The following is a 26,284-nucleotide window of genomic DNA, read 5'->3' as shown; positions in this document are numbered from 1 at the left end:
TGACTCGTGAGTGAGTGGATCACAACCGAAGTCTAAGCTGTAAGGGGTCCTGCTAGACAGTGGAGGAGGGGGTGGTGCCGTCCAGGTCTGATTAGTGTCAAGAACCTTAGAGAGGCTCAGCTTTCCCCATACTTGAAAAGTGATGAGCTGGCCTCCATGGTTCCATGGATGCTGGAAGACACTCAGCGTGACGTTCCTCATGACCCAGAAGTCAGCATGAGTGCCATGTCCCCATCAGTCCCACTGCTATCCCTCCCCCCATCCTGCCAGGCCCATGGGGTGACACAGAGCAGCAGGGTGGACCCTGTGCACCCAGGGGTTTTGTGTCACAGCTGAGGAACCCTGAGCTTATGAAACCCCAATCATTTTTTTCCAATTCAACAAATATTTTTAGGATGCCTACCGTGGGCCAGCTTCTTCTGTGTTAAGAACTGGGGACACAATGAACAGAAGAAAGAGTTCTGACCTTGTGGAGTTGACACTCCAGCGGGACAGGACAGGAGTAATGAATAGTATCCATGGTAAATAAGCAAATGATGGAGGCAGTTGAAGATGATAAAGAGATGGATAGAGAGGATAGAGGGCTTCCCTAGTGACTCAGTGGTAAAGAATCTGCCTGCAGTGCCGGAGACCTGGGTTCAATCCCTGGGTCAGGAAGATCCCCTGGAGAAGGAAATGGCAACCCACTCCAGTATTCTTGCGTGGACAATCCCATGGGCAGAGGAGCCTGGTGGGCTACAGTCCATGGGGTCATAAAAAGTCAGACATGACAACGTTTAAGATTTTTAGGCTAATAAAGATGACCTCAGGAAGGCATTATAGATTAGAGATGGGCAGAGGTCCAGAGGAAAATGATCATTACTCTCAGTAATGGACAATGCACCGAGACCCCTTTAAGCTGGATCTCTGTGTAGATATTAATACCAGGCCTCATATACACTGCTGCTGCTGCTGCTAAGTCGCTTCAGTCGTGTCCGACTCTGTGCGACCCCATAGACGGCAGCCCACCAGGCCCCACCGTCCCTGGGATTCTCCAGGCAAGAATACTGGAGTGGGTTGCCATTTCCTCCTCCAATGCATGAAAGTAAAAAGTGAAAGTGAAAGTGAAGTCGCCCAGTCGTGTCCGACTCTTAGCAACCCCATGGACTGCAGCCTACCAGGCTCCTCCATCCATGGGATTTTCCAGCAGAGTACTGGAGTGGAGTACATTGCCTTCTCCGTCATATACACTACTACACATAAAATAGATAACTGATGAGAACCTACTGTATAGCACACTCTATTCAATGCTTTGTGGTGACCTAAATGGGAAGGAAATCCAAAAAAAGAGGGGATGCATATATACATATAGCTGATTCACTTTGCTATAGAGCAGAAACTACCAGAGCATTGTAAAACAACTATACTCTAATAAACATTAAAAACAAACAAACAAACAAAAAACCAAGCCTCTACCTGAGGGATAGGGTGGACTACTTTTTGATACAGTGCTTATGTGCTGGACTTATTTTAATGAACATTTTCCACTCATTTTAATGAGCATTTTCAAGGCAGTATTATTGAAAACAATCCATTCCAGAGACAGACGTGGTGTGAAACTTTTTATTTTTCCATAATTTGAGATTAATTTTTTTTTAAAGGCAAATTTCTAAGTTTGGGGGAATATAGTTAAGTTTTAGGTTGATGAAAGATAGAACTTTAATTTTTTCTTCCCAGAAAGTAACATTTCATTTCTTTGTATAAAAGAAAGCAGTCTGTGAGAGCCTGTGAGGATGAAAACAATAAGCTGTCAACACGGATTAAAGTCTGAAGCCACAGCAAGAATAAAACAATTCATACCCAGGGAGTCACCTAATATCAGGACCAGCAGGTGGTCCTGGCATGGTCCTTGATCTGCTCTGCAGATGCTCAGTGTCACTGAATCTACGTAGGCAAATGGGCCTGCCTGGAAAATAAGTAGAAGGAAGGAATGATGGAAAAGAAGGAGTGAAGGAAGGAAGGGAGGAATGGAAGGACAGAGGGAGGGACAACAGGAAAGAAATTTCTGAACATGTTCCCAGATGGCAATGGCTGGCACCAGCCTAGGTTGGTGGCTTTAGGGGAGCCTGTAGAGACTATAAAGGGAGGGAAGGTATTTGTGCAGTCTGCTACCTGGGCAACTGAGCAGTCACCAGCATTTGACCAAGTTTTCTGGTCAATGACTAACCTCTGACATGAGACCTAAGAGAATCTGGAGTGGGGGATGTGTGTGTTGGGGGTTCTTTCTAAAGTGTACTATAAGAAGAAAATGGCTCATACTATTTAAGAGTATGTGTTCTGTTAGGATGAACCACGAGGTAAATAATTTAAACTGAGAGGAAGGAAAAGAGTTAGATTTCAGCAGAGCACCACTTACTCTTGGACTTGTTTTCTCTGGGTGCAGAGGAGAGAGTTAGAGGAACAGACACTAAGATGTTCTACTGCACAATTAGATACTGGTCATGCTGGTGACAGGACAGGTCCCTGAGGGTTGGCCCCCTCCTGCTCCAATATTCCTTCCTCCAGCGAGCTGGGACCAACCGTGGGACTCCAGAGTGAGGGTCTGCAAACTTTTCCTATAAGCAGTCAGGTGGTGAACAGTTCCAGCTTTGCAGGCCATACCATCTCTGTTGTAACTGCTCAACTCTGCTATCATGGCATGAAACATCCATAGACAAAATGCAAGCAGTGTGAATGATTGTCTTCCAATAAAACTCTATTTGTAAAAACAGCAGTGGGCTGGATTTGTCCTGCAGGTCATAGTTTGTTGATCCCTGGTCCAAACTGAAGGGCCAAGTATCATTGGAAGGTAGGGAGCAGAGCATGTGAGGGTGCTCAGAATACCTGGCCAGCCTCTCATGAGTACTCAGACTCACTGCATCTTCTGTGTTCTTCCCCACTGTCCTGCAGAGATCAGAGTCTTGGAATCCACTCTAGTTTATTAAATTGGGTTCTGAGTCCAGCCTGGTGTTTGTAAACTCAAGCCTCCCTAGGAAGGAGGATCCAGCGATCAGTAGGAGACAAGAGAATCAGACATCGAAATAAAGGCAGACCACCTTTCTTTTTTATTTCGCTTAGACAAAATGCAAAGAGTGTCTCATTAAATTAAAAAAAAATAAACCAAAAAGAAAACCAAAACAAATTGATTCCCCCCACCCCTTCACTGACGGTACTCATTCTAAGTAACAACAGAAGGAGGTCAAATCGGGGACCCAGTTTCTAATGCGAAAGAAAGATGTGCAAACATGACGAACGTTTCCCCAGCCCCCAAATCAAGGTTCCTTTTAAATTCACAAAGAGGGTTAATTTTTTTTTCCTGTTTTGTTTTGTTTTTTTTCCTTTTGAATCTTGTGTGATAGAACTTCCGGTCAGAAGGTTGAATGAGTCCCCCATGCACTTTGTAGAAAATCAGTAAAAATGCAATAGCCCGTGAAGATCATAAAACTGGACTTCTTTCCCAAAAAATCAGATGCCCAGACAGATGGATCTCACACTCAGACAGAAAAAAAGCAGGAGAGTCTTTGCACTGTCTGTGTTTTTTTTTTTTTTTCAGCATTTTCTCTCTCTTTCTTTTTTTTTTTTTAATATATTTTGGCAATTTTCTTTCATTATAAATATTGGAATTCCGTAAAAAAAAGGTAGCTTTGATTGACTTTGTTAAACCGTATTTACAACCGCTGTCCAGTCATGCCGTTGGTTATACCAGGGTGTAGGATTTGGCATAGGGATTGTTGCCTTTCAAATGGCCCCGTGAGTCCAGCAGCGATTCCTGGGAGCTGCTCATCTTGGCTGCCTGTCCCAGCTCTGCCCCCTCGCGCTGAGGTAATGTGGCCACAGCCCCCTGCTGCCACTGCTGTCCCTCCCTCGTGGAGGCCGTGGAGGAGGCTGCCTCCATGGGGATGGGCTCAAGGACCGGGGGGCGTTTCAGGGTCCGACTTTTCTGGGGCTCCAAGCATGCCTGCCCTAAGCTCGGGTCCCTGCTTGTGCCTGGACCACTTCGGTTCAATAAGAAGTCCATTCGAAGGTATGGAGGCAAGTGGATGAGGTCACCTGGAAGGAAATGCAGAGGATTAGGTGGGCTCTTCAACTTGGTCTATAGATGCCTGGTGACCCTGTGCATATGTGATGGGCCACTCAGGGTTTAGAGGTGACTGTCACCACGCCCTCTGGGTGCCTTTCCCAAGACCCTTGGTCAGAATTCCTACAAAGGCATCATCCTCACCCCCCCACCCCCTACCAGACACAAGGAGAGCTGGCTTTTGTACAGCTTGTTGACTTTAGCCGTAAAAGTCGTACTTAACCAGAGAAACAGAGATCTCAAGGTACTTTGAAAGAAAAACTTAGGCTAAAGGTAGCAGTGTATGCTGGATATAAATGGTGACAGGCCAAACCCTGGATACAGTGGGCAGTGCTTAGGAGAGTGCGGGGCTTGAAGAGGGAGGCAGGGCTGCTGAGCAAAGAATGATGGCGTCTCAGCACCTCCATGGAATTATGTGACCTTGGCCGTCATTTAGCTACTGGTTTCTATGATTGCTTTTGGTGGAAATCCCAGAGTACATGGCCTCCTTACCAGGCTTTGCCTGCCTGCTAAAATGCTTGTGTCTTTCTGTTTCAGTCAGTGCCATGTAGAGAGAGGAAAACAGCTTAGAGTGAGTATCAAGGTTTCTACTTCCTTCTCAGGACCACTCATTTTGGCTTCTATGGTGCTAGGGAAACAACCCTCTTCAAGAGAACCTGCTGCAGGGAGAATCCAACTGCAGAATCCAACTTCTCCCCCCTCGCTAGACACTGAGGTCTCCTTCTGGACTGCTTCCAGCACTGCCTGAGACCACAGGTTCTCTTGATGACTAATCCTGTTGATTTGGGGTTTCCCAGTGAGAGGTTTGCTCAGGGCTTCCCCATTGCCTGGCTGCAGCTGAGACTCTCCCTGCCCACCTCCTCATTCCCCTTCTCCTCTCACAGGTGTCACACCCACATCTTAGTCTGTGGACTTTCTTTGCCTGCTTCTGCTGTAACCGAGCAGGACACTATGAGGCCTTACTGCAACATACCCTGGCCATATCCTCTGCCTGCCTCTTATTTGTAGAAAAACTTTAGCTTCCATGGCCTTGCCCAAATTCCAAAGAATAAATTTAGTCAGAGAAATAAAATGCAGAAACAAATAACCACAGTCAAGCAAGACAAAATAATAACAGTTTAGCCATCAATCAAAGCAAAGGACCTTTACTTCTTTCTCAAGGGCTATAGATAATGTTTTCAGCTGTATCCTTTGAGCTGTTTTGCAGATATTGAAACCCCCATCAGGTAGAAGAGGTTAATTGTACACTGACCACAAGCACATAAATCCCTGACCGGTTAGAAGGTTGATGATGTTGATTTCCTGTGACCTCACCACCAACCACAGAAGAATGTCCACAAGCTGATTATGCATCCAAAATCCTCTCCTTAGCATCTAGACCTGTTTTTCTGTATAATTTCTGAGCATAACCTGGGTTTGGGAATTTGGTTCTTTGGGACATGAGTCCACCTTGTCCCCAGGTTTGCCAGCTTCCTCAGTAAAGCTATCTTTTCTTTGGCCAACATCTGTCTCTTCGCATTGGATTCTTGAGCAGTGGGAAGCTGAACCTGAGCTTGGTAACACTGCTTCTTTTTTATCTCTTTATTCTTTGCAAGAATGCCTCCTGAAATCCCTTGCATATATAATATGCCTTGGCATCTGCTTCTTGGAAAATCTGAACTGGCACAGCTACCATCACCATCAACTACAGCAACTGTTCTTTGAAAGTTGGACTGTGCCTCTAATTGTCACGTTCCATGGCTTCTTAGCACCTCTTATCACTTCTTCCTTCTATAGAACTGACAACACCTCATGCAGTTGATCTTTCTTTTCTCAGAACTCTCAGCTTCCATGTCACTGTGCTTACCCAGAGCTCTTCTTGCACCTCGGACTGACACTTGACAATCCTTTCCTGGACCCTGTCCTCCATCCATCCTTAAGTACAGGGTTTCTCCAGTGGCCTGAGCTCAGTCCTCTCTTTGGGGCTCAGCCCTCATCTAATCTCATTATGAATAGCTCTCACATCCATCTTTTCCTTTTGCTCTCTCTCTTTTGAGCCCTAGACTTGAATTTTAGATGCTTTGCTAAATATTTCCACATGACTGTCCATTATGAATTTTAAATGCCACAGCCTATAAACCCAGTTTATGAAGGCCAGCCCCTATTCCCAGACTCATTCCCAAAGGCCACTTTCTCCTTTGTGCCCAATCGTTTTAAATGTCATTCTCATCTTACCAGAAATTGATGCTTGAAACCTCAGATATTGATACCTCCTACCCAGGTTAATTCTACTTGAAATTAATTCTACTTCTATCTGTTGACTCATTTTTGGTCCTATCTTTACGACCCTGGTTCAAGTCTTTAATATATCTTGTAGGTTTCCTAAATGCATGAGAACGGTTTCAGCCCAGTCACTAGACGCGCTTTGCAAACTACACCCTCTAGGCTTGAGCTGGACTGAAGCCTGGATCTGATCTGCAGGCAGTTTAGGAACAGTGTTCATTGTGTAGCCTAGCACTTCCAATTGTTCTCACTTTGAGAAGCAAACAGACAAGGTATATTTGTGCAACACACTGGGATGAGTGCAGTGGGCTTTCCCTGGCCACACTAGGGGCAAGAGGCTCACCTGTAACTCCTTCATGGCATACCTGGTGAGCAACTCTGGTTAGAAAATGGCCTGGGGGCAGGCAGTCCTGGAGCTCAGAGACCAGGTGGGAGAATGTGCAGGTGAGGGAGCCATGATGGTAGGCTGAGCACCAAAGGGAAATGAGAGTGAACGAGATTGTGAAATGTGGAGGAGCCTCAAGGAGAGGGCTCTGGAAATGACCACAGGTGGGACAGGTGAAAAAGGAGGAAGAGTCAGGGATGACTCCCTTCCAAGTGTCAAGATCAGGAAACCTGGGCAGACAGCAGGACCATTCATTCATTGCACAAAAACTGTCTAGGAGAAAAATCACATTTTGGTGGGAAAAGACTGTGGGTTTTGTTTCAGACTTGCTGAGTTTGATGTGGTTGGGGACACCGCAGGGGAGATCTTAGTAACGTATCTAAGGCATAAGTCATTCCTTAACTTTCTGAATTGAAAATAATTGGCAATTCTTGTTTCTTTTGCTTCAAAATATTCCCATCTTTCCATGCCTTCCTCAGCCAACCCCTTGTTTGGAGCCTCCTGTGTGTGGCAGGGCTGCTGTGAGCTGGTGGTGGTACTGACAAAGAAGTGAAGTGTATGCAGTTAGACAGTGACTTCAACCCCAGAGGAGCCTGGTGGGCTACAGTCCACAGAGTCAAACAAGACTGAGTACACATTCTCAACCTGCCTCCACCCCCCCACACACCCACACCCACACACGTAAATCCCAGAATCTTTGAAATTGAGGTTTACTCACTGAAAGAGAATAACCATTTAAACAGCAGGGAGAGAGTGCTCAATGGTTAGGAGAACTAGAAACAAAAGCAAGATAGGCTGCAAAATTACTGGAAAATTCATTTTGCACAGTATAAATGAGCATAAGGATTTTCAAAATGCTTTGGCTTTTCTTAAGATTTTTTCCCCCAGGATAAGAGACATGATGACCTTATTTCTGGGAAATTTACCAAGTTGATTTCTGAGTCCTTGCATTACACTGTCATGTTATTTGGTATTTTTGAAGCAAGAATCCACTTAACATTTTCCCATTGGCTTTTTCAGGATCTCATGAAGTGACAGTGAGTAATTATATGTGATCTCATTAATATTTTTAGCCTGTATTCCACTAAGACAGCCCCAGGACACCTTGGTTTTGGCTCACTGAAGTCAAGGTACTTTTAATTCAGTTCTAGCTTCATAGAGTGAACTGGATCAAAGGAAAGCCCAATAATAAATTCTTGACAATAAATTGTCCACGACACTCTTAGAGAAAGAAATGATGTAATTTGGCATTCTTGTGAAATGGGTTTTGGTGACTTGATGTATCTGGACTTTGACTTAGAAAAAATGGTGGCATGAATTTTACTGTTACAGACCCTAATGTTTAAGATATATCTAGCTGTGTATCAGCTTTAGTCCTGAAAAATAAAACTATTGAATTAAGAAAAAAAAATAAAACCATATGCCCCTAGTGCCTTTTTTGATGGTGATATTGAAAATTCTGTCTTCTTTTATGGTTGTGGATGTATTATTCAACCTTTTCTATTGTGGGCTAATTATTTGCAAACAAATATCATGAAGGCATTAACTGAGCTTTTATATTTTATGTCCTTAAAAAAAAAACTGGAACAATTCCTTTGTAGCATGAAGAATATTTTTTTTGCATGTGAATCAACATACCCTAATAAACTAATTTTGAAATTTTAATATACCCAATTTCCTGAAAGTGATCATCTGTCTTCATTCCAGGAGTCCAATAAACACATTGGATTTAATTCGCTCTTTCATTTATTTACATAACTAATGTTATTTTTAAAACATTTTGTTCAAATGCTGAGAAATTGTGGAAGGTATTTACCTCCACGTTTCTTTTAAAATGTAGGTCAAGAGAGCCTTACGCTGTTTCTGTGACCCAACTGAATCTCGAGTACTTGGCATATTTGCAGTGCGTTGTCACAGATTCAGGAATGGGTCTCCATCTCAGCAACTCCCCACTGAATGAACAGGGCTTATTAAATCCCTAAAAAGTATTAGCATCTTAGTCCCAGCCGGATTGCGGGATGCTCACAAGCTTGATTATGTGGAACAAATGTGTCTGAAATCAAAAGACAAAGCCCTTGATACCTGCCCCCTGCCTGCAGAGGTTTCCGCTTTAGATGGAATGAACAAGGTAGCTGGAAAAGCATGGTGAGAACTGGAAACCCTTCATAATGAAAACAGCTCAACACCACGTCTTTATGTACAAGGGCTTCTGTGTTGGCTTCTTACAGGCCTGCCAAGCATCTTTGAATAGTCAATATCTCTGAAAGATCCAGTTTTTCAGGCAAAAGCTTGATTAAGTTGTATGATGCTCTCATTAGCTCCTTTCGACAGTATGTGTTTTCTGATTAGCACGTAAAGTAGCTCTTTCAACTGTGTGAATGCTGCAAATGAGCTCTCTTAATAATTCATGCACTGATGCAGAAGAAAGCACCAGAGTGATCATGGGGAGTGCTGTTTATTAAAGATGCTTTATCGCCATTAAAACCCCACCCTTTGTGCTAGCCCCAGTTGTTTGTTGTGTACTCATTAGGCATGTCCGACTCTTTTGGGACCCCCTGGACTGTAGTTTGCCAAGCTCCTCTGACCATGGGATTTCCCAGGCAAGAGTACTGGAGTGGGTTGCCATTCCCTTCTCCAGGTTCTAGTCCCAGCACCAGTTAGGAAACTGGATTTTCTAATCGTCCGTCCATCTCTTAGGTTCTGCACATGTCTACAGATGCATGGACAACCAAGCACTTAGAGAGAAGCAGAATGTGAAACCGTCCTGACAATCTAGACACCCACACAGCTGCTTTCCTTGATCCCCGGCTCTCCATCCACCTGTTTCTCGTGGGAGGAACTAAATGATGTTTCTGCCAAGCCAAGCCACTTCAGTCGTGTCCGACTCTGTGTGACCCCACAGATGGCAGCCCACCAGGCTCCCCCGTCCCCGGGATTCTCCAGGCAAGAACACTGGGGTGGGTTAATGACGTTTCTAATGCTGGTGATTAAGGGTGAAAGTCTGGATAACATGGTGCTCAGTTGCTCAGTCACGTCCAACTCTTTGTGAGGGACTGTAGCCCGCCAGGCTCCTCTGTCCGTGGGATTCTGCAGGCAAGAATACTGGATTGGGTTGCCATTTCCTTCTCCAGGGGATCTTCCCCATCCAGAAATTGAACCTGTATCTCTTACATCTCCTGTATTGATACCACTAGAGCTACCAACCACCCAGGGATCGAATCCCAGTCTCCTGCATTGCAGGCAGATTCCTTACCATTAGAGCCACCTGGAAAGCTCCTGAATGACACTGTCTGCATTTAATCTGATAGACTTAAGTCTGGGCTCAGTTTTCTTATTCATAAAACAGGAATAAGAGCTGAATCCACCATAGAGTGCTGGAAGGAGGGTTTAATGAGATAATACAGGTGAAAGTTTTATTGTCATATGTCTCTCTTTCCAGAGAGTCTGACGTTACGGGGCTGGAAATCAGCCATGTGAATGAATCGAGAACTCTTCTTTTACTTTAGTTTCTGTCTTTTGTGGGTTGATTAATGTCCCCCCAAAGACAGGTCCATATGCCAACCCTCAGCATCCAGGAATGTGACCCGATTTGGAGAAAGGATTTTGTTGCAATTCAGTAAAGGATCTTGAGATGAGATCACCTGAATTTAAGGTGGGCCCTAAATCCAACTACATATCTGCATGCATGCTCAGCTGCTTCAGCCGTGGCTCCCTGGACTGTAGCCCACAAGGCTCCTCTGTCCATGGGATTTCCCAGGCAAGAATACTGGAGTGGGTTGCTGTGCCTTCCTCCAGGGGATCTTCCTGACTCAGGGATCAAACCTGCATCTCTTAGGTCTCGTGCATTGGCAGGTGGGTTCTTTACCACTAGCGCTCCCTGGGTAGCCCTAGTCCAAAAACATGTGTCCCTATTAAAAAAAAAAAAAAACGGAAATAGAGGAGAATCTGAGGGACAAAAAGGGGAGAAGGCAGCGATTGGACTGATGGGACCATGAGCAGAAGAACACCTGGAGCCTCCAAAAGCCAGAAGAGACAAGGAACAGATTATTCCCTGAAATTCCTGAGGGAGTACAACCCCACTGACACCTTGATCTCAGCCTTCTGGCCTCCAGAACTGTGAGAGAGTACATGTCTGTCCTTCTGAGCCACCTAGCCTGCCGTGATTTGTTAGAGGTCACAGGGTCCAAACACAGAGGGTATTCCCAGCTGGGATGGGCTGGGGGCCTCATAGGATGCCTCTCTGAACATTTCTGCCATGTGGGACAGGCTCTGCCCCTTCCACCAAAGACAGGAGGGGCTTTCTCTTTAACGGTCAGTAACAGCAGCCAACATGCTTGTGGTTTCCACTGTCCCCAAGGTGTGCCTTCGGTGGGCTGTCCTGTCACCCATCTTTCTCTGCTGAGGCCAAGCCAGAGTCACTTGTCCCTGGTCCCCTGCTCTCTGGGGAAGCAGGGTCTGCCCAGTGGGCACCCAAAGACCCGTGCTGCCCAGCCTGGGTTGGGGGAGACTCCAGGAAACCAGGACCTTGAGGTTCACATTCACTTCTTTGGTTATAACTTCCCCTCTTGGCTCTCCTCTGGCCACCTCTCCACTTTCTCACTCCCTCTTTCTTGCTTGGTTTCCGTTGCTTCCCAGGTGGAGAATCCCATGGACAGAGGAGCCTACAAGAGGGCTACAGACCATAGGGTTGCAGAGAGTGGGACAAGACTAAAGCGACTTAGCACGCATGTGTTGCAAGTTTCATCCAGAAAATAAAAGGCATGGGGGTGGGGAGTAGAGCACAGTGAGCGCAGGTGGGAGGGGGTTAGGAGGCAGCTGAGTGCAGAGCAGGAGCCAGGCTGACCAGCTTCCAGGGGAGAGAGAGAGAGAGAAAGAGAGTGTGTGTGTGTCTGTGTGTGTGTCTGTGTGCATGTATGTGTGTCTGTGTGTGCATGCATGTGTGTCTGTATGTGTATGTGTATCTCTGTGTGTGTCTGTGCATGTGTGACAAGAGGACAGAAATGGGAGGGTATCAGAGAAAAGGCTGCATATTGAAAGGCAACGCTGGAGCTGTAGGAGAAAAGGACAGAGGCCGGCAGGAGCCCGGTGAAGGCTGGAGGGATGGACCTGGGGACCTCAGAGCTCCCTTTCTGCCCACCTTCCTTCTTCCTTCCCTCCCTGCCCTGATCACCTGTCTGCCTGCAATTCCATCTCTTCTAGCACCTTCCCAATCACCTGATCCGTGTGAGCTACTCCCCAAAACCCAGTGGGAACCCAAAGATGGCCCTGGGGTCTGAGTCCTGCCTTCGCCCTGAGGACTGTCTCCACCCCCTGGCTTTCATGGGTTCTAATTGTACGTCTGTGCTCCCTGCATGGTCATGCCCCCTGCTCTGCTCCTTAGGAGGATAATAGCCCTTGTGTCAGAGTCATGGAGGCGGGGAGAGTGGGGAAGGAGGTAAGAGAAGCGGGAAGAAAGAACGAGCTGCCCACCAGCCTGGTCAACATGGTGCTAAGATGGATGGGGCAGGGCAGGGGTGAGGTGGGAACGAGAAGGGCAGGGTCGGGGGAGAGGCGGACAGAGACAGAGAGAAGCAGAGAGATGGGGAGAGAGAGACAAAGAGATGAGGGCAGACAGAGGGAGAGAGGCAGGGAGGAGTGGGTCAGAGGAACACGGCCAGAGGGAAGCAGATGGACGTCATGGAGACATAAGGACTCGGAGAGATGACTGTGAGAGACACAGAGCCACGTACAGACAAAGGTCAGGGGACAGTGAGTCACGGGACAGTGGCGAAGGCGTCTGGGTTATGATTGCAGCTGTGAGCTGGCCCTTGACCCTTGACAGTCCACTTGCCTGGGGGCCTCTGTGATACCTGGGCGTTGAGCCGCACCCTTCACCCCTGCCCTCCCCGCCGCTGGAGCCCAGGCACTGCGCTGACTCATGCCCTGAAGGATGAGAGGCGATTTAGCCATTATTTCCAAGTTATGCCTTATTATTTGACATAATGGTCCATTTCTCATCCTCTCATCACTGCCTTCCGGGGTCGGTGCCACTAACATCCCCAAAAGTTCAGACTAAATAAGTTGGCATCCATTTCTCTCTCGGTAGTTAACTCTGCTCACTGGTGTGCAGATAACTCCTGGCCATGGGCTGCAAGCCAGCACAGACTCCCCTGATGATCCATCCCAACATCCATCAGCAGATGTGAGCTCAGAGAGTGTCATCCACCACCCCTGGGGCCCTCAGCCCTGCTTGGCCCCACTGTGCGAAAACTGCTATGTTAAACCTGCCTCTTTTTACCTGAAAACCGGGACACCCCACCCCCTCACCCCCCACACCGCACCCCACAGCTGCCTATCAGGAAAGCAAAACCTCCTGAACCTTCTCTATCTGTTTAGATTCACACATGACATTTGAATGCACTTTAGCTTTGGAAGAAAATGGCAAAATCATTCCCAGCACAGAACGAGAATGGACCAACTCAGGAACTCTGTAATGGACTTGCACTCTGTGAATCTGGCTGTTATAGGGTTCTGGCCACTTGTCACACACACCCTGGGAAAAGAAAGTCTACAGTCGAGAACAGTGGTTCTCAGATGAGGGTCATTTTGCCCTCCAGGGCATACACAGCAATGCCTGAAGCTTTTTGGAGATGTCTTGGTTGGTAGGGCAGCTGCTACTGGCTTCTAGACCAAGGCCAGGGATGCTTAGCATCCTGCCATGGCCAGGCTGGTCCCAACCACAAAGCTTCACCCAACCCCAGATGTTAATGGCACTGCTGTTGAGAAGCCCTAGCTTAGATGGTCTAAGCTCTGAATTCCAAGTGGTCCTTATTTCACTTCAGTTTTATTTAGTGCTCAGTCGCTCAGTTGTGTCTGACTCTGTGACCCCATGGACTGTAGCTTGCCAGCTCCTCTGTCTATGGAATTCTCCAGGTAAGAACAATGGACTGGGTTGCCATTTCCTCCTCCAGGGGATCTTCCCAATGTGGCAGGTGCATTCTTTACCACTGTGCCACGTGGGAGGCCCTAATTTTACTTTTAAAGCATTGGATTCAATCAGAATAAGGAATTGTACTCCTCTGTCCCTCCTACTCCACAAGGAATTACAGCCTCAGTTTGTCATGGAGAAAAGTAAGGGATGTGCCTGATGGACCAGCAATCAGAAGGTCTGTGTCCGACCTGCTCTGAAGAGGTGGGAGCTCAGAGCCATGGGCAGGTATGAGTAAGAGTGGGCTGAAATCCTGCCTTGAAATACTGCATCTGTTCAAGTAGTTCTGTGACCCCTGCGAGCTTTAACTCTTACCTATACAAGGGAAGGGCTTCCCAGGTGGTGATAATGGTAAAGAACCCACCAGCCAATGCAGGAGACACAAGGGATGCGGGTTCAATCCCTAGGTTGGGAAGATTCCCTGGAGGAGAGCATGGCAACCCACTCCAGTCTTCTTACCTGGAGAATCCCATCAACAGAGGAGCCTGGCGGGCTGTACAGCCCAGTGGTTTGCAAAGAGTTGGACACAACTGAAGCAACTTAGCATACATGCATAAAAAGGAAATGTGTCTGATCATTTCTAATGAAAATCTTGAATTTTAAAAGAGTCTTTCTTATGCTCTGAACTATCTCATCTGTGAAAACTGGTCAAGCACTTTTGAATTAGAAGTTTAGGGATAAAAAAGGGACAAATGAATGCATTTGGGGGAGCCTGGAACTCCAAGGCACGTTCCAATAGCTTTCTTCTCCCTGCTGGACAATTCTTTATTTGTCAGCAAGTGTGAGAACATGTGCACGCTTTCACACAACACTCATGCAGAATGACAGTGAAGCAAGGTCCCTGTGGGCTCCGGTCTCCTCTGGGGACACATAAAAAGGAACTTTCATCAGCCTCTAACAAGGTTTGATGTCTGTGCTTGGATGGAGCTGGAGATTGATGCAAAAGTAAGAAGTCAAGGATGCTTACCTCGACTTCTGGCAATTTCACTTAAAAACCACACAGACTTGCAAGGACACTACAGCATCAAAGAGCTCCTTACAAAGGGGAGCCTGAAGTCTGCCCACACCCAAGCTCGACCAGATCTAACGCTTTTCCAGTTTAATATTAATGCTGCAGTGGTAATGAAAACTCGTAAACAAACCCCTCTTGGTAAATGAATCTTCACTCACAAATGGCAACCAGGAACAACTCTAAATAAGTAATGTGAGCTGGATACCAGAGGTCCCGCCCGCAGATTCTGTTACCATTCTTGGCTTGTACCTGGGAGGCTTCATGCATTTTTAAGGGCTCATCATTATTGCGATCCTCCTACTTGCTGGCGAACTTTTCAAAACCACACTGAGGTATGAAGTGGAGCTTAAGTTTGCCCGTGCTCATGGTTCTTCTGAAATAGAATAGTTCTGGATAAAAAGCAGGACTGGAAAATCTGCTTAGAGGATAGGCAACCTGGGAACTCGCTGTCGGGGCATTCAGAGACCCTAGTGGGGAAGGGATCTTGAGGATCAAAGGCAGCTCCAGCTCCCACGTGACACCCTCAAGGACCCCCCACACAGGGGTGTATCCCTTACTCTGAAAGCAGGACCAGTTGTGGAGTGGATGCCAGAAAATACAGGCTGGAGGAAAGGAGGCAGGCGTCGAGGTTGGGTGGGAAAGAGCAAGGCTACCTCTAGAAGGATGGAGGCCAGGGACCTGAAGCCTTGTATGTGTGTGTGTGTGCATGTGTGTGTACACACATGTGGGTACATGGCTGCATGTGCACACAACAACAGCTGGGAACAAGGCCAGGCTTTACAGGGGATGTGACCTGAGCAGAGGCTGGCTGGTCTTTCAGGTGGGAACCCTGCCTTTCACTCCACACTCTTCTCTTTTGTTAAACACACACACTCAGGAAAGCATGAGGGATGGGAGGAATGGATCCTAAAACTAAAATCCCCAAACTGCTCTGTATAATTGGTTACTCTGAGAGTCAGCAAGTTGGAGGCAGGCAATGGCCATTTCCAATCAAGAAAACTTCTACTTCATTCATTGTGGCGGAAGAGCAGGGTCAGGGAGCCAGTCAAGGAGGTGCAGACATTCAAGGCTGGAGCCTTGGTGTCCACCTGCAGAGATCAGAAGGGGTGAGGGTACTGCCCCTGCTGCTGGCGGGGCCAGGTTGTATTAGGTTGCAAGTTTGAAACTTTAAATTGATTTAAGTAGCTTCCTGCAGTGGCATCTCTTGACTGCATAGGGTAAGCATCATGAATAAAGAAGCAGCAGGAATTCAAGAACGTCAGAAACTGGCTCCTGATGCTACCTGAAACCAAAAATTGGTACTGTAACCGAAGTATGAGAGCCACCTTGACCAAGAGGAAAAGACACTGTTCAACTTTCCAGCTGCTTCTCGGCGAAATAGAAGCTTTGTTACCTTTGTTACACTTTGTACCTTTGTTACACTTTGTTTTAAAGTGTAAAATGTATGTTAGTCACAGTCATGTCTGACTCTTTTCGACCCCATGGACTGTAGCCCATCAGGGCTCCTCTCTGTCCATGGAATTTTCCAGGCAAGAATACTGGAGTGGGTACCCATGCCCTCCTCCAGGGAATCTTGCTGACCCAGGGATTGAACCCAGGTCTCCTGCATTGCAGGCAGATTCTTTACCATCTGAGCCACCAGGGAAGCCCCAAAGATAGAAATAGCCATGTCTTATTGAAGAAAACAAAAGTTACAAAACCTGCATTTGATTTGAAATACATAAGTCCTAAAAAGGCAGAAAATTCAAAACTCAGATGTGTTAAAGATGTAAAACTAGATTTTGATACCTGCCTTGGTAGTAGCTGTCCACATTTCATGGGGAACTACCCCCACTGGTGGAAGAGAGTTTGTTTTGACTTAACGAGCAAGATTAGAAAATAAATCACTTTGTTTAAAGTTAGGCTGGAAGATGGAGTAGACTTAAATGTACTCTTTTATTTTACTAATAATTTCTAACAGTTGTAATATTTGAATCAATTGGCCAATCTTTTCATCATCACAATCATCATATATTAATTCATTCAATAACATTTATTAAGCACCTACTATACATCAGACAGTGATAGGAGTATATATTCAATTAATTAAGTCAGTTGAAAATAATTCTTGGACACTTTTTATGCTGTCCCATATCTGATAGGCACTGGGGGAAAAATAAAGGTAACTAAGACATGTTTCCTATTTTCCTGCAGCCACAGTCTGGCCAAATTCATTTTTAACTTAATCCTGATTTGCAAAGAACTTAAAAGCTTGGGATTATAAATGGAGAAAAAAAAAAAAAGCTCATCAAAAAAGAACTGATGGCAAGGAAACAGATATCCAGAGACTTGGATGACTGATAAGCATTCAGAAACATGAGGAAACACAGGTAAATAATTTGGTTTGAAAGACCTGCTCAAGGAACTGCTAATTTTGACAGTCTCCAGTCAGCAGGATACTACATTGTAACTTTGGGTTTTGTGCCCAGTGTTTAATTTAGTTCCATTATAAAGGAGATACAGGAAGGCTTCCAGAGGATGACGTATTTTTCTAAAAGCATATCAAATGCTCAATGATAATTTTGGCATCTAGAGTGGACAACACAGTTTGTGGACATTAGAATTCAGGTGAATTTAAAAGCTTATTCATACCTAAAGTTATAAAATCATTTTAGTCTAAAGAGTATATAAAGGGACTTCCCTGGGGGTCCAGTGGTTAAGAATCCACCTTGCAATGCAGGAAATGTGGGTTTGGTTCCTGGTCAGGGAACGAAGACCCCATGAACTGTGGAGCAACTAAGCCTGAGTGCTATAACTACTGAGCCTGAATGCCACAACTAGAGAGTCTATGAGACTCAGCAAAAGATCTCACCTGATGCAAGGAAGATCCCACTCGCCACAGCTGAGACCCCACACAGCCAGATAAATAAATAAATAAATAATTTAAAAAATGAGATTAAAAAACAATATATAAATAGTGTATATATTATGACATAGTACATAGTACCTTCTCTAGCTTTTCTCAATTGTTCTGATGGATCCAGGCAACAATCTCATGAAAACAGTTTAAACATTTTTTAATATGAGTCAAAAAACACTGAACAACAAGTCATCAACAAGACACAAACCTTTAACTATTTCAAGACCTGCGCACATACTTAGTGCTCCTCCAGGGGCTTGCTGTGTGCAAGGAGAAGTGTGGTGTGTGTCTCAGATGGCAGTGTGAAGTACTTAACTGCTGCTCAAGTTGTGCCGGACTCTTTGCGGCCCCATACACTTAGCATGCCAGGCTACTCAAATACTGGAGTGGGGTGCCATTTCCTACTCCAGGGGATCTTCCCAACCCAGGGATTGAATCTGCATCTCTTGCATCTCCTGTATTGGCAGGCAGAATCTTTGCCACTGCTTTACTTTTATCTGCCGAATATGGATGCCATTTTCTTAATTTGCCTTACTAGAAATTACAATGCAATATTAAGTAGAAGCGGTGAGAGCAGACACCTTCATCTCATTCCTGATCTTAAGGAAATAGTATTTATTCAATTTTTCACCATTAAGTATGATGTTCGCTGTTTCACATACATGCCCTTTCTCAAGTTGAAGGAATTCTCTTTTATTCTTACTTTGTGGAGTGTTCTTATTTTTTTGAGAAAAACGTTGGGTTTTGTCAAATGCTTTCTCTGCCTTGAATGATCGTGTATCCACCCCCCCCCCCCAATTCTGTTAATATTAATGATTTTATATTGAACCATCCTTGAATTCCTGAGAAGTCCCACTTGGTCACAGTGTATAGTTGAACTGGTAGACACATAAATGAGGTGGATGCTGTCCAGGAATCAAGGGCCACGGAAGGAAAATAAACCAAAGGAGGAAAGCAGGGGTCGGGGGCAGCACCTCACCCTGAGACCATCACTGGGGTCACTGTGGGAGCCCTAACAGCACGTCAACCAGGCAAGACCCAAGCGACCACTACTGCTGCTGACATCTGCATCAGGCAACACACAGCTTACACAAAGCCCAGATAGTGGGCGTCTATGTCATCCCCATTTTACAGATGAGCCAACTGCAGCTCAGCAAGACTAAACAAAAGGCCAGAGGCTCATTTTTCTCCTCTCCTGTCTTCCTCAACCTCAAGCTGTACAGCCTCAAAAAAGTCATGATATTTATCCTACACTTGCATCTGTCTTGCAAATAAATGCCAGCAACAAAAAGTCCTTTGGATAAAAGCACCCACCGATAACAACATCTCCCTGAGGAGGTAGACAGCACAGAAATAAATGAAGCCATCATTCTTGATAGTTGGCTGGTGTGGATCTTGACTCGGTTTGGGAGATTAGTTGCTGGATAGACAATTTTTATTTTATATATTTTTATGCATTTCTAAAGCTTATTTCAGCCTGGCAGACTGCTGAAAAGCCCAGAGGAATCATGGTGATTTAAAATGGATATACATTTTTGAAATAGAACCAATAAAGTGGCTCAGAAAATAGGAAAATGAGAAATAAAACTGGGTTCAACAAGAATGGATTAGCCAGTGCACAAAGTCAAATCTATAGACAGGAACTTCAGGGTGAAAAAGGAAAAAGGATTTTTCAGATGAGAACTACAACTGGTTGCCATTGTTTGGATGCAGTCTAAAGATGTGTTTAATTTGCCCTGTATGATGATTTGCACAAATCTGAGCAAACACTTGAAAACTGTGAGTCTCCATATAAAACCCAAATATCTGTCTCCCTTTGAGAATCTCCTCTTACAGGCCCCCATTTCCACTCAGAATCAGTTGGCAGGAGTTTGCTGGAGTCCTTTTCCTCTACAGTCACTGAACTCTTGAGTTCTCCATGTCTCTATCCCTCCCTTTGCTCTGCTCGTCACCCTCTTCACTCATTCACAGGATCTGCCAGGCCCTGCAGGCCTCAGGGTTTGCAGCTTCTACTCACTCTACTGATCAAGGCAGACACCAACGTATTGCCAACCTGATACCAGCCATTTACTGTCATTTTGGGCGACTCAGTGAAGCCAATTTACAGAGGCTGGCTCACTGGTAAGACTGCTGTCCTTCTAAAACCCTCACCCCCAATTTTCAATACTTCTCAAGCAGCAGAGAACTCCCTTCTTAGACCCTGGGCTCCCAGAGCTTTGTGATCACTTGACTGACAGTATATGGCCGAAGTGCTGCATCAGTTTCCAGGCCCAGGCTTAAGGAAATGGCTATTTCCACTGTCCATCTCTTGGGACACTGGCTCTTAGACAGGAGGAAGCATAAGCCAGATCATGGAGAAACCTGTGTTGGGAGGACATGGCCAGAACCTACCCTCCAGGTTAGTGACTGAACATGTCTTCTCCAACCTAACTGGGGTTCCCCATGGACACGGCTGGAATGGATATGTGTGTCCCAATCAAGCTCTGACTCAATTTCAGATTCATACATGAAATAAATGATCATTGTTGCTGTAAGCCTCTAGGCTTTGGGGTGGTACATGGTTCAGCAATCAATAAACAGAAGACTAGTCTAAACACCAACAAGGCTTTCGCAGTGGAAGAGTGTGTCTTGGGAAGACGTGCTTCCCCGACACTGGTCCAGGCGTGTCTCGTCTCACCTGGCCGATGTGCCTTTGGAACTGCCATGTTCATCACTCGTCCTCCATCCTGAGGTTTGGGGGGAGAGGCGGTGAACCTGCAGATCCCTGACTCCGAAGGGGTGCTGGAGGTCAGACTGTCTGTGTACTCATTTGTCCCTGCCGTCAACTGCTCGGACGATGTGTCTGAGATGAAGCACTCCGTGATGGTGAACTTGGCGTGCCTCAGCTGCTCTTCCATCTTGGCGTGCTCGTAGGCCCTGGCCAGTTCTTCATAAGTGGAGGAGGCACTTTCTGTGGAGACCATGCTGCTTCGCGCTCGATCTGTGCCATGAAAAAGAGAAAACGAGATGATGAGTCGTCACTGGGAGTCTGCACTGACCGGGTGGTGATGGTGACCTGTGGCTGGTTCTCCCCACCACTGGGCAGCCGGACAGGAGTCCTGGGTCTTTATCTGAGGACTGCCTTTGTCACTGTGAGGCCACCTTCATGAGCCTCAGCCATGTGGCTTCAGGGCTTCAACTGACTGGCTGGAGGCACCTGTCCCCAATATGGGACATTGCCATAGATCAGTAATACACCCCCCTGAAAACTTCTGCTTTTAATTAAGACAGCTTGCTTGTTGTTTAGTTGCTCAGTCGTGTCTGACTCCTTGGGATTCCATGGATTATAGCCCACCAGGCTCCTCTGTCCATGGGATTCTCCAGGCAAGAATACTGGAGTGGGTTGCTATTTCCTCCTCCAGTGGATCTTCCCAACTCAGGGATCAAACCCATGTCTCCTGCATTGCAGGCGGATTCAAGACAGGTGGGAATGCAATATGCATGAATACGCCCCTCCCTGCTCTGCAAGTCTTCCTGGGCCACAGGGACACTTTCATTGTCAGGAGCGATCTGAGCTCTGTGTTCAGCTCCTCTGGCCTCCGTGGGGCAGGAATACAGGCCAGTCCTTAGCAATGAACATGTAACTGCATGGAATTGGTCACTAGGCAGAATCGCAGCTGAACCCTGGGGCACATCCTTTGTGTTTAAGGCTCACCCTTTATGGGGACCAGAGACCCGCCAGAACCCTAAAAGGTACATCTTGGGTAAGAGGACTCTCTAGATTTTAAACCCACTCAAAAGTTCTGAAGTCACCTCAGTGGAACTCTGAGGTTCTTGTAAGAGAAATAACTGCCATAAAAATAAATGTACGTGGTGATGCTCCACCTCTGGAAGACTATTTTTGAAGTATATCATCCAGAACAAAAGAAAATGAGTATGAAAATTTCCTACAGCTATTAAGTTTAGATAGAATTTCTTTTCAAAATTTTAGATTGGAGGGAGGGTGGGCAACCCAGTGCTATTCTTAGGCTCTGTCTTCCCTCTAGGGTGAGGTCTTGGCAAGTGGGACAGACAGATAATCAAGCCCTGTTTCATTGTCAAATGGATCAGCCATGTTCCCCATCCAGGGTGCTGTGACCTTGTCATGCAACTTCAAGTCCAGTCTTAATCCTGGAGATGGGAGTGGGCCACACACCCTCTCAAGGTATAATCAGGGTGATTGTAATCATGGGAGAACACTTAGAAACTTCTGTGTTTCTCTCAGCAGAGCAGGAGTGAAGGGCAGAGGGAGCAGTGTGAGTCTGAGATTAGGGATGCCTGCAACATAGATTCTTTTGGTTTTGCTTTGCGGACTTGGCTGGACCCTAGATTTGGCCACTAAAGTACAGCTTCATCGGTACCCGTCAGGTCAATGGTCCAGCAAGTTGAAAGTGACCTTGAAAGGGTGCAGGTAGGGCCCTGAAACTCAGAGTGTAGTCCTGCTCATTCAGGGAGGAGGCAGTAGGCAGGCCCTACCTGTGTCTTGTGAGGGGCTGACGCTGTAGCTGTCACTCTCCTTGTCCATTGAGCCTGCGGCCCTGGGCGTTGGTAGCCTCCAGTCGGTGGTGAGGGTGTGTGTTGAAACGGTGGGGTGGGGTCTGTTGAGGGTCCACTGGCTGGCATACCGGTTCCTCGCTGTGGGCCCAGCCTTGGCATTCCTCCTGGTGGTGGGATCTGGGAAGAACCAGAACAAAGTCTATGTTTGTCTTTGGGAGGGTGGTCGGCTGTGATCAAGGTGTGGAGTGGGGTGCTCCCGATTCAGCTCTATGATCCACTCACGCTGCCTCCGGGAAGCTCTCTCTGATTGCCCTGTATGGAGCACTGGTTTCCTTTCCCCTAGGGTCTGAAGCACTCATGTGATACTTAAGCACTTAAACAATCCCTGTAGAGAAAGAACATCAGATTTGGACTGAAGAGTTATGAATTTGAGTCTTACTCTGGGCTCGTAATAGTTTCATGACACCCCTCATATCACTTAAACTTCTTAAGAATCACCACCTTCTGTAAAAGGAGAGAGTTGGACCGCGTATGCACTAATGGGGCTTCCTTGCTATAGTATTACCTCCAGGTATTCTTACAGGTTGAACTCTGTTCCCTCAAAAAGATTCATATGTCCACATCTTGAGCCCGGAACCTCAGCTGGTGATCGTAGTTAGAAGTAGGGTCACTGCTTTTGCTGTTAGTTCAGATGAGGCCAGACTGGAGTAGGGTGCCTTCTGGAGCTAACATAACTGGCGTCCTTACAAGACAAGGAGACGGACAAGGAGGAGAGGGTGATGGAGGCAGAGATCAACAGCCACAGCTGGACTGAGGAGCTCGGAGACCACCACCACACACTGGGAAGGGGCAAGGAAAGGTCCTCCCCTACCAGCTTCAGAGGGGGTGTGGCCTGCTGACACGTTGATTTTGGACCTGTTGCTAGTGGGACTGTGAGAACATCAATTCTGGTTCTTTAAAGCCACACCAAAAAAGAAAAAAAAGCCAGGCAGTTTGTGACATGTTTTTAACAGCAGCTCTAGGAAAGGAAGCAGGGGTCTCCTGTATAGATTGCTGTCTAATATTAACTCACTGCCTCAAGTATGACTGTTGTTCATCAACTAAATTGCAGTGCTCTAGAGCAGGGAAAGAGGGAAGATCCATTTTTGTCCAAACACTCTCTTATCCCTTTGCATATGGCAGCATCTCTTCAACGTGATTGTCTGAACTCTGACGATGACTTGGGTGATTCGATGTGGAGAACAAAGGGTTCATGCATGTTTGGATGTCCCGGCTCTGCCATCTTCAGAAACACAGAGATTTATGGACACACAGGCTGAAGCCAGGTGGGTTTCATCATCTCTAAGTCTGGGAACAGAGGCAAGAGGTCAAGTGGGTAGACGGAGTTCTTAGCTCAGCTCTTAGCTAAGAAAAAAAAGATGGTCCAACAGCACCGAGTGTTGGACACTGGAATTCTGTGGAAAAGGGAGAGGCCCAGTTACTGGCATGATTTTTCTGGGGCTCCATCCTGAAGGCAACATAGGGTCCTTCTCCATTTTTGAATTCTCTGCTTTTCAAAGAGGAGTTTTAGGCAGTTCTATTTCAAAAATGATCCAGCTACCTCTCTACACTGCCATCTGTGATGACTGCTTATCACTAATGGAGCACTTTCTAAAGAACAAAAAACAGAGGGACAACCTGTGGCCTGATGACATGGACTCATGATGCTCCTGAGCCTCCAAGTCTCTGCAGGACAGAGTAAGGGTGTACATCTTGGGATCATCCAAAATTAACTGAGAGCCTACCATGATCTCTGGACACAGACTACCTTGGATGAATACATGCAGCCCAGAGTCACTTTACAGTTGAGGTGATGGAAGCTCAGAGAGAAGTGATACAGCTATTAAGTGATAAGAACAGAACTCAAGACCCCACCTGTCAGTCCAAGACTGCCCATTACTTGGCCAAGCGTGTCCTCAGCCGGACCCCTAAGAGTCAGGCACGGAGTCTGCGTGACACTAGCTTGCTTATAATTCCATGCTGGGTCATGGGGCACGACACTTGAAAGTGGTGAAATGACTTTCTTTTAAAGTGTGGGATTTTCCTTTTTGCCAGTTTCCAGTTATCAGACTTGGAATCTAATCCATCATTCTACAACATTGCAGAGAAGCATAAAGATGGCAACTTGGTCAATATATTTTAAGATTTCCTGGATCATCAAAATGCTCCGTCTTGGTGCATAATTCTCTGGGGCATTGATTTTCAGACACATTTTATCCGTTACTTGCAAAATTCCACGGACGACTTTATTGGAGGATTTTTGGGGGCCTTGATTAGAATGTAAATGAGTTATGCTAGAGCACCAAGCTCTCTGGACAGAAAGGTATGAATGATAATTGGGTTTCTCTGCCTAAATGCTAGGAGAGAGGTCCTCAAAGAGACAGAAAAACCTCCTGGTAGGAGGCTGCATGTCTCTCAGGCACTGTCAACATGATAAGTGGAGCTTAAATAGTGGAGCTTGTTATTTAAATGCTAATGAATCTTTTCCAGAAAATTACCCAGTCCCTTACATAAGTTTTGAGGGTTCTTATTTTTATTCTTCTTTAAGCTGCTTGTTGGTGCAGCTAGGGATCAAGTTTACTCCTGGTGTGGATGCTTGTGGAAAAAGGGGTCAGCTTGAGAGTCTCACTTTCAGGACACAGTTTCCTCAAACTCCCCAAACCCCACACCTGTGAGCTTCCTCCTGCCAAGCTCACCCACCAACGGTGGGCCAGAGAGAAACCTTCACTCCCACAGACCCCTTTCACCAGTAAGATCACTCTATCTGGAAAGTTCCATGGTCACGTTGCACTGTTCAGGCCAGAAGTCTTTTCCAGTTAATTTTGTTCATTATCACTTTTTTTTTTTCCTAGATGAAGACAGCTTTACCAGTGGCCTGATAATGTTGGGAATATAGGTCATGATATTACTTTTTGAACTGCAGTTTGTCCTGCTCTAAGCAAGCATCCTATGGGCAAAATTGTCTCTGTATACTACAGAGAATACTACTCTGTAGAATACTACAGAGGGGTTGACACATTTTTTAATCATCAAGTTTTCTGACCTGAACTGAACTTTTCTGTAAGATAGTTTCTAAGATAGCAGCTAAAACAAAAACCTTACTTGGGTTCCACTTAGTAATCTCCTTTGTACATCTTCCTAGTTAATCTATTAACCAAATAAATGTTGGGGTTTACTGCCTCTGCATGGAAAGTAGTTTATCTGGGACCTCAACATTATAAATAAATTCCAGTGATGAGGTACCATGCTTGCTAAGCAATCAATGATAGGGTGTAAGTGATATAAATAACTCTTGGCCTTTCAACACCAGGTCTGAACTGGAATTATTAAGCTTCTGCCCATTGAATCAAATTATTTTAATTATCTTGAACTTGGGATAAGAGAGGATTTGGCAGATAATAGGGTTATAAAACATGCCATGTGGACCGCAATTGTGGGATTAATCGGCTTTTACTCCCTGCCACTGGTTTTTGACTTTTTCAGATGCTGAGGCCTCGGCTTTGTAGGATGAATTTACCAGTTGTCTCATAGAGAGAATGTAATGAGGAGGGGGCTGAATATTCCTATCATTTAAAGAATAAATATTTATGATTCACACCCTAGACTCTTCATCCCCATCAGGTACTTTTCCACTGTATGTTGAGTACCAGGATAGGTGATGGAGTGTGGCACATTTTTTTTTTAAGTCACAACAGGAAAGATTCAATCCATGTTGTAAACTCTTCTTATTTTATATATATGGGAAGTGACTTTCCTCCCTGGAGGTCTTATTGGAAGCACTGTCTCTGCTTAGAGGCAGTGTGGAGGGGTTAAGAGTGGGGTTTTGGGGTGAGCTCCTCTGAAACTGGTGCAGCATCACTCCTTGAGGGCTGTGACCTCACCAAGTGCCCACTGCCTTCCTCTCCGGGACTGGGGTGATGACCTCACCCACCATCAACACTGTCGAGAGATGTGAGTGAGATTAACCAGCTAGTGAACTGCAGGCATGTGGGAGGAATCAACCAACCTGGGACTGAACCCGTGATTCCTGAGTGACAAACACTTGACCAGGGATGGAGAGCATCCTGTTTAATGAAGATGATGATGGGAGATTTGGTAGGTGGACCAGG

At 45.9% G+C, this 26,284-nt stretch overlaps 1 protein-coding gene across 2 annotated transcripts in view; it reads right to left on the bottom strand.

Moving 5' to 3' along the window:
* Window positions 1–3,060: 3,060 nt before the first annotated feature.
* DSCAM (DS cell adhesion molecule) overlaps window positions 3,061–26,284 on the bottom strand; it is an 859,211-nt gene continuing 835,987 nt past the window's right edge. For both annotated transcript variants that reach the window (XM_086341570.1, XM_086341667.1), the window contains 3 exons: window positions 22,116–22,313; window positions 20,299–20,601; window positions 3,061–4,068 (listed from right to left, as the gene is read on the bottom strand). In XM_086341570.1, the coding sequence (XP_086197696.1) occupies window positions 3,716–4,068; window positions 20,299–20,601; window positions 22,116–22,313 (854 nt within the window). In that variant the 3' untranslated portion in view covers window positions 3,061–3,715. The remainder of the gene's footprint in view (window positions 4,069–20,298; window positions 20,602–22,115; window positions 22,314–26,284) is intronic.

This window comes from Bos grunniens, chromosome 1 (genome assembly GCF_055505025.1).
Source record: "Bos grunniens cultivar Pamir isolate PY7600 chromosome 1, Bosgru_T2T1.0, whole genome shotgun sequence".
Taxonomy (NCBI): Eukaryota; Metazoa; Chordata; class Mammalia; order Artiodactyla; family Bovidae; genus Bos; species Bos grunniens.
The sequence above is the reverse complement of the archived record's forward strand: the minus strand, read 5'-3'. Positions and strand labels throughout refer to the sequence as shown.